The following is a 12,754-nucleotide window of genomic DNA, read 5'->3' as shown; positions in this document are numbered from 1 at the left end:
GCATATAGCTCATTGACCTGCAAAACTATAATTGAAACACAATTGTCCTTTTGCATTTCTCTTTTAATTTTAAGAGAGAAAGGGTCTCTAGGAAAGGGAGTCGGCTCATTGGTGGTAGGTGTAGCAAATTAGGACAATCCAAGATGTCTAATTGTTGAGTGATGTGAGGCTTTGCAGCCACTTCTCAGGCAGAGATTTCAGATCCTGAATGTTTTTGAGACTCAAAATCTTCAATTCAGAGAGTGGAGTAAAGGTCACCGTCCCCTCTATTAATCTCTTGCTGACTTTCTTCAAGTACAGCTTTTGATCCAGCGATGGAAACAGTGGCATCCAAATTAGGTTTTCACAGTATTTGATAGACAATTGTGAAGACAAGGAAATTGAGGCCTCTGACAATGATGACTGCTGCTCGTCCTCCACCAGCCCTTCAAACTTGGGCACCGTACGAGTTCGATTTCTTTTAGCGATGAGAAGAATGTTGTAGAAGGCGATGCAGAAAAGGAAGACTCCTCCACCTTCTCATCTGATATATACTCCAGATCATTTAATTCATAGAGAGAAAGGGTCTTCAGAAAAGGGAGTCGGCTCATTGGTGGCAGGTGTTTCAAGTTTCTACAAGATACTAATTTGACTTGTGCTAGATTTGTAATGTGACGCAGCCAATTTTAAAACCTCTCACCTTCCTAGCAATACACCTGCAGCTGCTGTAAGTTCGGATGTGGTCTCAGGTTTTCTAACAATAACTGGCTTTTTCCAACTGGTACCCAATCTCTGAAATCTAGCTTCAAACCTTGAAGGTGTTTCTTTCCCGTTATATTCACCTTTTTAGACTCTAACTCCACATTTTCTCCATTTTCTAGCCCCATAATGACAATGGTGCCTTCAAGTTGGTTTAAGTGTTCCAGTTCATTCAATGTGGCACTTGAAGATCTTTTTTCCAAGGGACTATGAAATTTGATAACTTATGCAAGCAACTTAATTTCCCCAATCCAATCGGCATGAAACGTAGGCTCTGGCAACCATTAACCATGAGTCACCTAAGGCTAACCAAATTCTGCATATCCCTCGGCAATTCTCGAAGTTCGTTGCAGCCTGTGAGTATCAAAGTTTGCAAGTTATATAAATTGGTTATCGAGTTGGGGATGTTAGGTTTATATTTATTTATAATTCCCTAAGTCATGTATATGACATGTTGATCGAGTTAGTCCTATATTTCCTGTCTTTTAATTTGCTGTCATTTAGGCTAAGTTTGTCAAAGCTGTTAGCCCATTTGCAGCTGTAGTTAAGCATAGTGGATCGAGTAATTAGGAGGCAGTTTGTGTGTAATTAGATGTGGTATATATTACTGCATCAAACTATGAATGAAAACGTTCTTTTTTTTGTGCTCGACAATTCATTTGTTAATTTTGACAAATGGTATCAGAGCCTGGTTACAAACACTTACAGCAATCTGGTGATTGGGACGGGAAATACAAAGAGAGTAATCAAGGGAGGATCTCTGGGTAGGGTAAACACAGAGAGAACCGAGAGACGATTACAAAAAGTGAGTGTGTTCCAGAAGAATTGAGAATGGGTGATGTAAGTTTTGCGAAGGCTTGCATTCCGACCTATGATGGAGACTATGACCGTTGGAGTCTCTTGATAGAGAACTTGCTGCGTTCCAAGGAGTATTGGAAAGTAGTAGATGAGGGCTTCACAGAACCAGCTGTAGGATCAACACCAACTGCAGAACAAACTAAAGCTTTGGAGGAAATAAGGTTAAAGGATTTTAAGGCTAAGAATTATCTATTTAGTAGCATAAATAAAACTATCATTAAGACAATTACAAAGAAGGGAACTGCCAAGGAACTTTGGGAATCATGAAAACTAAATTCCAAGGCAGCGCCAGGATTAAGAGAGCTCAACTTCAGGCTTTAAGGAGAGAGTTTGAGGTGTTGGAGATGAAGGAAGGAGAGACGATTAACAACTACTTTGGCAGAGTCATGATCGTTTATAATTCCATGAGAAATTGTGGATAACTGGTTGAAGAGGTAAAAATTGTTGAGAAAATACTTAGGACTCTAACGAACAAGTTTAATTATGTGGTGTGTTCGATAGAAGAGTCTAAGAATCTGGATGAATTGACTGTTGATGAGCTACAAAGCTCTTTACTGGTGCACGAACAGAAGTTGGTCAGTAAAACAGTTGCAGATGATCAAGCTCTAAGGGTTGGAGTTGGGTATAGTAGAGGAAGAAGCAGAGGCCGTGGTAATTATTAGGGAAGAGGTAGAGGATGCAGTAGTTCAAGAAGCAGGGAAACAATTGAGTGTTTCCATTGCCATAAATTAGGCCATTACAAGAACGAATGCCCTGAGTGGACTCAACAGGCGCATTATACAAGTGAATTCAGTGAAGATCTGTTGTTAATGGCTTTGGAGAACTCAGATGAGTAGTATGAGGGCTTGTGGTTCTTGGACTCGGGTTGTAGCAACCATATGATAGGCAGTAAACACTGGTTTACACAGCTTGACAATGCCTTTGCTTGAAATGTCAAGTTAGGAAATGGCATGAAATTAGAGGTTCTTGGTAAAGGAAGCATAAAGGTGAAGATTGATGGTACTGTTGCTATGATACAGGATGTCTATTATGTCCCTAGATTACAGAATAACCTATTGAGCATGGGACAAATGCAAGAAAAATCTCTAATTTTTTTGATCAAGCAGGGAACTTGCAAAGTGTTCCATGAAAGAAAAGGCTTGCTGTTTGAAACATCTGTGAAAGCAAACAGGATGTTTGTTCTTCAAGCTTTGTCATTAGGCAGTAAGGTGACTGAGCAAGGGCAGTGTTTGATGGTCTCAAAGGCTGAAAAGGAGAACCTCGAGCTCTGGCACAAACGCTTTGGGCATTTGAACTACCAAGGTTTAATCAAGCTCCACCAGAAATCCATGGTTCAAGGGCTGCCACAGTTGAAGGGAAGCAGTAACTCTGATGTGTGCTCTATCTATCTTCTTGGAAAGCAACATAGGAGACCATTTGCACAAAAAAGCTCGTGGCGAACAATAGAGAAATTGCAGTTGATCCATGCAGATTTGTGCGGACCTATAACACTAGATTCTAATGGGGGGCAAGAGATACCTGTTTACGTTGACAGATGACTACAACAGGAAGTTATGGAATTACTTTCTTATGGCAAAATCCGAGGCTTTTGGGGTATTTCAAAAATTCAAGGTGTTCATTGAAAAGGAATCAGGAAAGGAGATAGCTTGTTTAAGGACGGATAGGGGAGGCGAGTTCTTGTCTACCGAATTCAAGGAGTTTTGTGACAAAGTCGGCATCAAAAGGCAGTTGACGGCAGCTTTCACTCCACAGTAGAACGGAGTAGCTGAACGAAGAAATCAAACTATTATAAATATGGTTAGGTGTATGTTGAAGGAGAGTAAGTACCAAGCAAAATGTGGCCAGAAGTAGTGGCTTAGGCTACTCACATCTTGAATAGATGTCCAACCTCGATCAATGCAGATAAAACCCCTCAAGAACTTTGGAGTGGTTCACCGCCATCTGTGGATCATCTCAAAGTTTTTGGAAGCCTATGTTATGCTCATGTAGCTGACCAACAATGCAAGAAGTTGGATGACAAAAGTACTAAGTGCATTTTCTTGGGAGTGTCACCAGAATCCAAGGCATACATATTATATAATCTTCAAACAAAAAAGATTGTGGTGAGTAGGGATGCTGTATTCGATGAATCTAAGGGGTGGTAAGACTGCAATGAAAGTGTGGGTGAGTCTACATAACTCAGATGGAATGGCAATGAAGAGGAAGTTTGGGAATCGGAGGATGAAGCAGAATCTAAAAGTACAGTAATTGCAACAGAAGACCAGAATACTGTAATTGCAGTTGATGATGGCAATGAATTTATTTCGTCTGAGAGTACACAAGCAAAAACAAAAGAGGAAGAGGAAGCTGAGGCTGAAAATACTCCACAAGCTGAGCTGGGGCCAAGGATCAGAAATAGACCGGCATGGCATGATGAATATGTGATAGGCAACTTCTGTGAACAGCTTGCATTATCTGTAGATAGAGCCGATCCAAGTAGTTATGAGAAGGCCAGACAAGAGGAGAAGTGGAGGAAAGCCATGGAGGTTGAGATGGAAGCAATCAACAGAAATGACACATGGGAGTTTGTGTGCTTGCCATCTCAAGTCAGCCCAATTAGAGTGAAGTGGGTTTATAAAACTAAACTCAATGAACATTGGAAAGTAGACAAGTATAAGGCTAGACTAGTAGTGAAGGGTTATGCTAAAAAATATGGCATAGACTATAATGAAGTCTTCGCCCCGGTAGCCAAGTAGGATACGATCAGATCTTTATTGGCTCTTACTAGGCACCATGGATGGAAAATTCATCAGCTTGATGTGAAAAGTGCTTTCCTCCATGGAGAGCTCTCAGAGGAAGTCTTTGTTGTACAACCCCCAGGCTTCGTGGTTCAAGGAGAAGAGCATAAAGTATATAAGCTCAAGAAGGCGCTTTATGGCTTGAAACAAGCGCCGAGAGCCTGGTTTAGTAAGATAGAAAATTACTTCTTGAGTGAAGGCTTCACCAGACGTTCATATGAACACACTCTGTTTATTTATGCCCACGAATCAGATGTACTTTTTGTGAGTCTGTACGCGGATGACATCATGTTTACAAATAGCAGTGAAAGGTTTGTGAGGGAATTTAAGGCATCTATGCAATCCAAGTTTGAAATGTCTGACTTAGGCCAAATGAAGTATTTTTTGGGTGTAGGAGTCAGTCAAGGTGATCAAGGAGTTTTCATATGTCAGAGGAAGTACACGAATGAGCTCCTTAATAAATTTGGAATGCTAGACAGTAACCCGATGAGAAATCCTATTGTGCCAGGGACAAAGCTGAGTATTGAGGGAAATGGAGTGCCTGTGGATGAAACTCAATACAAACGGTTGATAGGCAGCCTGTTATTTCTCACGGCGACCAGACCGGACATCATGTTTGTGGTGTGTCTCTTGAGCAAGTATATGGCAAAACCTACAAGGCTACACATGATGTCTGCAAAACTTGTGCTAAGGTACATAAAGGGGACCGCGGAGGCATACAGTATCACAGAAAGGGGCAGGGGCGCCTAATTGGATATATTGATAGTGACTTTGCCGGGGACAAAGATGATAGGAAGAGCACCGAGGGTTATGTGTTTTTCTTGGCGGGAGGAGCAATTTCATGGGCGTCCAAGAAACAGCCGGTTGTAACTTTGTCAACAACCGAAGCCAAGTTTGTTGCCGCTGCTTCATGTGCTACACAGTATATATGGCTAAAGCGAGTCCTTGAGCAGGTGGGATGGGGTGAGAGTGTTGCAGGGACAACTACTGTGTTCTGTGACAATAATTCCACCATTAAATTGTCCAAAAACCCTATACTGCATGGACGGAGTAAGCACATCGACGTTCAGTTCCATTTTGTCAGGGATTTGATCAAAGATGGAGTTGTGGAGTTGGCCTACTATGGTACCAAGGTGCAAATAGCTGATATTATGACCAAGGCGTTGGGGCTTGAAGTTTTTGAACAGCTCAGAACTCAGCTTGGAGTCATGAAGAATGAGAAAGCTGTGGGAGTTGCTGGTGTTTAAACTCAACTTAAATATGTTGAGTTTAGGGGAGAATTTGTTAGGTTTATATTTATTTATAATTTCCTAAGTCATGTATATGACATGTTGATCGAGTCAGTCCTGTATTTCCTATCTTTTAATTTGCTGTCATTTAGGCTAAGTTTGTCAAAGCTGTTAGGCCATTTGCAGCCGTAGTTAAGCATAGTGGACCGAGTAATTAGGAGACAGCTTGTATGTAATTAGATGTGGTATTTATTACTGCATCAAACTATGAATGAAAACGTTTTTTTTTTTTTTTTATGCTCGGCAATTCATTTGTTAATTTTGACAGGGCAACGTTCTCAAGTACGCATTATATGAGAAGTCAAGGTATCTCAAGTGCTTCAACTTTCCTATACTACTACTTCTGAATTCCCCTCCTATTGCAGGCCAATAAAAAGCACGTATGCGTTGGTATCTAAACACTTCTTATCAATGAACCCATACATTGTCCTGTATGCGTTGGTATCTAAACACTTCTTATCAATGAACCCATACATTGTCCTCATACCTTTATAGCTTGAACCAGTCCCTGAAATTCTTTAGGAGAAAAATTAGGAGGATAGTATACATGATGGACATTTTCAGAAACTTTCTTCAACTCTCTCTCTCCTACCACTATGCAACTATCCTTTGCTATGCTTTTTGCTAAATCATGAATAAGGTCATGCATTTTATAATAATTCTCCCCAAAATATCCATCAAAATGTTCATTTAGCATCTCATATTTTGAGAATTGGAAGAAGCACCTATACACTAATTCGTCGAAGTATTACTCACCGATTTCCTCTAGACATTCATTGCTACTTGAAGGTGCAATGTAACCTTGTGCCATCCATAAATGAATCAACTTTCGTCTATCAAATTCATAATCTTTTGGGAACATGGCACAGTATGCAAAACATCTCCGTAAATGAGTTGTTTGTGACAATATTACCGGAGCTGCTACTGTGGTTGATCTCCATAACCCATATCCATCAGGTTATGTTTCTTCTGGCAGTTATGGATTTTGGAACTTGAGTGGAGAGATTAGACCTTTACTGACAAAACTTAAGTCCTTGAGATATCTGGACTTGAGTTTCAACACATTCAATGGCACAATACCTGATTTCCTGTCAACTTTGGAGAATTTACAATATCTGAACTTATCAAATTCTGGGTTTAGAGGTGTTATCTCTCCAAATCTTGGAAACCTCTCTAGGTTGCAGTTTCTTGATGTTTCTTCCAACTTTCTGCCTCTAACTGCTTACAACCTTGAATGGGTGACTGACCTCATCTCATTAAAATATATTGCAATGACCGGATCAAACCTTACAATGATAGGATTAGGATGGGCTGAGGCATTCAATAAGCTTCCACATTTAAATGAACTACATTTGTCTGATTGTGGTTTGTCAAGCTTCACCTCCATGCTCACTTCTGTCAACTTCACTTCTCTTACTGTCTTAGACCCCAGTGCTAACAGGTTCAATTCCATGTTACCTAGTTGGCTAGTAAATATCAGCAGTCTTCTCTCCGTTGATCTCAGCATCAGCACGTTGTATGGAAGGATTCCTCTTGGTCTCGGTGACATGCAAAATTTGCAGTCACTGAAGCTTCAGAATAATGACAATCTCACTGCAAGTTGCTCCCTAGACGAAACTGGGAAAGGATAGAAGTTCTTGATTTTGCTCTGAATAAGTTACATGGAGAACTTCCTGCTTCTTTTGGAAACATGACATTTCTTACTTACCTCGATTTGTTTGACAATGCTGTTAACATTAGAAAAACAGGACATTTCTCCCTACATCAGAATGCAATGTACCAAAACTACAATAAAGGAAGCAAACATGAAAGACGACATTTTCATCTACCTCAAATGCTTAAGCCCATGATCCAATGCTTCTACAATTGAGCAATGCAGATTCAGCATCACAAGCATATAGCTCATTGACCTGGAAAACTATAACTGAAACACAATTGTCCTTATGCATTTCTCTTTTAATTTTGAGAGAGAAAGGGTCTCTAGGAACGGGAGCCGGCTCATTGGTGGTAGGTGTAGCAAATTAGGACAATTCAAGATGTCTAGTTGTTGAAGTGATGTGAGGCTTTGCAGCCACTTCTCAGGCAGAGATTTCAGATCTTGAATGTTTTTGAGACTCAAAATCTTCAATTCAGAGAGTGGAGTAAAGGTCACCGTCCCCTCTATTAACTCTTGCTGACATTCAATAAATCATCAATTTTTTCAAATATTATATTGGCAAAATACATCATTAAACATTAAACATTTGTATTTATATGAAATAATCAATTAGCACTCTATGTTCACAATTTATCTATCAAATATCGTTATTTGCTAAATTCATAACATATAATTAATATGTACGTAACTCACACACACTTAAAAAATCATAAAAATAATGACGCAATTGGTATTATTATAAAAGAAATATTAATTTATCCTCATAGTTTTATAAATTTATATTTTTGTCCCTTGTAAACTTTTAATTATTCTACAATTTATGTAAAACTTATTTTTAACCCTTATAATGTTTTTTTGCATATTTTGTATTTTCTAAATATCTTCTTAACCCCTGGAATTTTTCCAAAAGTTTATATATTTAGACGTGTAAAATTGAATAAAATGTGTTTGTAATTAAACAAGCAAATAAATAGGTGTAAATGGAAACAATCATTTGTTGAAATCTCTTTACGATTTTCTCCATCTTGCTTTCTCTCAATTTTCTTGATTATGTCGTTGTCTTACTCTACTTCCATTTATACACGATTTATTCGTCCATTTTTTTGAGCTTTTCTTTTTGGAATAAGGTTAAATTTGACTCTCATATTTTGTAGTTAAGTTCAATTTGACCTTTTTTAATTTTTAAAGCCAATTTAACTTCTGAACTTTTCGAGTAGTTTCAATTTAACCTTTTTTTAAGCGAGTTTGTCGTACTTGCTATAACACAAAAGCATGAAACATAATCAAATTGAGTCTGACTGCAAAAAATAAATATCAAAATCAAAGACCAAATTAAATTTTATTCTTTTTCTAAGATAAAAATTTAAAAAATAAATATAATTTTTTAAAATTACCATAAATTAATAAAATATCAAAATCAACTTATTACCGTTATCATTATCTTTCCATAAATCAGTAAAAAGTTACCAATATTATCGATACAAAATAAAAGTATATATGAAATTTTACAATCTAACACCACCATTGTCACCACCTTATCAGCTTTCACATGACTTCCACCAACTAATTCAACATTTAAGATATATAAAAAAACTAATATATAAATGTAATTATATATTTAAATTAACTACAATTCAAATTATTTTTTAGGGTCAAATTGAGCCATACAAAAAGTTGAGTAGCCAAACTAAACCTATATTAAAAGTTGAGTGGTCAAATTGGACTTTATAGCGTGTGCATTTCACTCTCTTAAACAATGACTATATTAAACCTACTCAAAAAGTTTAGAGGTCAAATTGACCGTAAAAATTAAAAATGATCAAATTGACCCTTGCCACAAAATTTAAAGGACAAATTGAATCTTAGTTCTTGCCTCTTCTATCGGTTAATTTATTTTGATAAAGAAAGAACTTGGCCAATGAGAGCTATTATTTGAGGATATAAAAACGTCATCCATCTATGATACACTAAATCATATATCATAAATTATTTAGCTAACAGTTTTTTTTTTTTTTATTACAAATTTCTTTATGAATTGGGCTTGAGAGTATATCAAAAATTGAAATGCCATACTCTCGGGCCGACCTTTCCATTTCATGGCACCAGTTCATATCTAGCTAGACAATGTGACATGGAAAATATTTTTAAAAAATTTCATAAACTCGTATAGCAAATAAGAACACGTAATACAAAGTGAAGACCCAGATTGACAAACCTGTGAGATACTTAGGTAGTGCAGGAGTGGAAGATCATTATGATCCATCGATGGTGATGTTTGGGATGTGAGAAATGTTGGCCCAATCCGCACCCTTTTCCTTTCCAAATCTTTCAGATAATTTGGGGTAGTGACTAATTTCCAACTCCTTTAAAGAGGTCAGTTGACGCATTCCATTTCCGTCAATAGGTAGGGATGTCAACTTTTGACCAATATCTGATACACAATCGTGAAAGACTAGGAAATGGGCACAACTCTACCAGATTCATCCTCCACCAACCCTTCAAATTAGGGCAACTAGAGACATTAATCTCTTGTAGCGATGGGGAGAATATCGTAGAGGCAATGCAACCTCATCTGATACACATTCTAGAGCTTCTACCAATAGAGGACTACGGTTTTTAGAGAAAGGAGTCGGTTCAAGGGTGGTAGTTGCTTCAGATTTCGACAGGAATTTAATCTAATTTCTACTAGATTTGCAATGTAAGGCAGCCAGTTTGCAAATCTCGCACCTGGGTAATCTTCCACATGCAAATCCTGTAAGTTTGGATGAGGTTGCAGGTTTTCTAACAACACTTCACTTTCTTCAACTGTACTTGTCCTACTAAACCCCCAATTTTCATCAGCTCGTACTCAACATGCTCTAGGAAAGTCACGACTTCGCCAATTTTCAGCTATTATGCTCCAACCTAGCTTCAAGAACTGAAGGTGTTCCTTTTTCAGTAAATTCAGGTTTTTTTTCTTTTCTCTCGCTTCTCCTCATCAGCATCCAGAAGCACACCTTTGACAATTGATAGAGAATCTTGAAACTTCTTTAGATCATTTTTGACACCAAGCATCAATTGAATTTCATGAAAAGCATATGATCCCACCTTTATGATCAGTTCTTCTGCAACACCATATAAAACTTCTTCAGCCATTTCAGTGACCAATTTTGAAATGAAAGTAAGTAACAATAGCTTGTGATTGGAAATAATCAGGGTTGCTGATGATGGGTGTGAAATATATAGAAAAATCTATAGAATGCATCAAGCTTACTTTGATCAGAAGGAAGAATCAGTTCAGAAAAAAAAAACAAGTAGAAAGGAGGTTAATTAAGGAAAGGAAGTAAGGTATTTTATTCCTTTGAAAGTGAAAAGGAAGAAGTAATGGATCAAAGGGAAGGTACAACATGGAAATTTATAGCTTAAGACCCTTTCTTTAGACTCATTACTTGCTACTGATAGTGGAGCATGCAATTCCTGTAAAAAGAAAAGCATACTAATGGTATAACTTGTAAACCTGTCATGAATTTCATCCCTGCTTTGTAATTTGCCCCATAAATAATTATTTCATTAATCATCTTATTAGGTTAAAGCATATAAGGTTGGTCAAAGAATTGATGTATTTTTTCTATCAGAAATTAAAAGTGTTTTACAATGTAAATATTATGAACCAATTTAATATAAAATAAAAAGTCAGCAATTATTTCGTAAGATAGTTGTATTGAGTTAATACTTATATTATCACTTTTTATAATTTTATACTAATATATAAATCAATGTAATTTTAGGTGAAGAAAGAAAATAGTCTTTGTTTAGTTATAAAATGAGGAAAAATAGAACTCGATCCTGAAACTTTACTCAAATAATTTGATATGCATCTATTATTGACCTAAATGTGCAAATACAAAAATATATAAATTTTTGAAATACAAACACGAAAATGTATAATAGGTCAAGCTTTAAGAGATATATTATTTATAATTCTTCTTTGAAAATTCTAAATACGAGTTTGCCACTTGAATACCCAATTTAAAGGGGCAATTTGCCTCTTGAATTTGGTATCAATATTCAATTTACCCATATTTTTAATAATTAGCTAATTCAAATACGAGTTTGCCACTTTTGGGCCGATCTACCCATTTTTATAGCCAAATTTCATTACCGTTACATTTTATTTATTTCTTATTTAAAATTATTCTTACTTTTATTTGTTTTTTAATATGTCAAATCTACACGCCTGTCTCTCAGCTAGAAAAATAGGTCAATTAGCTCATGACTAAATTGGCCAATTGTTCAAAATATGAGTAAATTGATCATTCGTTGGCAAGTTCAGGGAGCAAAATGGCCCTTTAAGCCAATATCACGCGCTTGCACGTCTTTCTTGGCCGCGATTGAGTCTCTTTATTCCGTCTCTTTACAGGATCATCAGGTTTTATCTTGTTCTTGTCTCGAACCTATAGAGAAAAAGGAAAAGAAAAACAAAAAAAAGATACAGGTTATCTTGGATTATTAATAACTGTTTCTTGATTTTATACCTGAAAACTTGAACATGAAGGCGAGAAAATTCTCAGCAAGAAACAATATTGCGATGATAGTTATTGTGGTTGTATTAATAACTTTCATGGTAACATCAGTAGAAGCTCAAAGAGGTGGTGGTGAAGTGGAGGTGGCAGTACCCCTACTACCGGCACCACTCCGACAACCGGTAGAGGTGTAGGCGGTGGCGGTGTTGTCCCAGGAACTGGTGGAGGTGGGGTTGCGCGAGGTACTCCAACTTGGGGTTCAATAAGATGGGGTGCTGGTTCCAATCGCGGATGGATTGAATGTACAACTTTAATGTTAGTCATTTTCTTGATTGTCTGAAGGATGTATGTGCAGCTATGTTCATATATTCTGTTCAAATTTCCTGAAGCTTATTGATTACTGTTTCTTCTTGTTTTCAACAATAAATGGATGAGTTGGAGTGTTGCATATACAGCTCATGTTCCCCAACTGATCTTTTTTATTGTATATATCTTTTCATAAAATATTTTAATAGTCAGCGACAAAAATTTAAAAAAATATATAAATATTCGATTAATTTTATATTTAATTTCATTTTAGTTATTCAATTTTAATCTTATATCAATTTTTTTACTTTGCAAATAAAAAATTGACACCTAACAAAAACAGCCAATTAAAAAAAAAATATAACATATCAATTTTTTTATTGGTAAGGACAATCTGAATTAAAATTAAATGATTAAAATAAATTAAATTAAAATTATATAACCAAAATAAAATTAAATACACAGTTTAGTTACTATTTTAAGAAATTATATCCTTAATAAATACTTCACAGGATGTATGTCTATTTTTATAGAGGTTCTCTAATTCTATGTTATATTCTGTTACAGTTTCCTTCTTCTCACAACTTTGCCGTCACTTTTGCTTGGATCAAGTTATAATGATTGCTG

General features: G+C 36.5%; 1 protein-coding gene across 1 annotated transcript; it reads right to left on the bottom strand.

Annotated features, from left to right (window-relative positions):
• Positions 1-11,500: 11,500 nt before the first annotated feature.
• LOC112534741 (protein tonB2) lies at positions 11,501-12,145 on the bottom strand. Its single transcript, XM_025157194.2, has 2 exons — positions 11,975-12,145; positions 11,501-11,752 (listed from the first exon to the last, which is right to left on the bottom strand). Exons 1-2 carry the CDS (start codon positions 12,143-12,145, stop codon positions 11,648-11,650), a joined length of 276 nt encoding a protein of 91 aa, XP_025012962.1. The 3' UTR covers positions 11,501-11,647.
• Positions 12,146-12,754: the final 609 nt, after the last annotated feature.

The sequence above is a fragment of the Ricinus communis genome, chromosome 6 (assembly GCF_019578655.1).
Source record: "Ricinus communis isolate WT05 ecotype wild-type chromosome 6, ASM1957865v1, whole genome shotgun sequence".
Taxonomy (NCBI): Eukaryota; Viridiplantae; Streptophyta; class Magnoliopsida; order Malpighiales; family Euphorbiaceae; genus Ricinus; species Ricinus communis.
The sequence above is the reverse complement of the archived record's forward strand: the minus strand, read 5'-3'. Positions and strand labels throughout refer to the sequence as shown.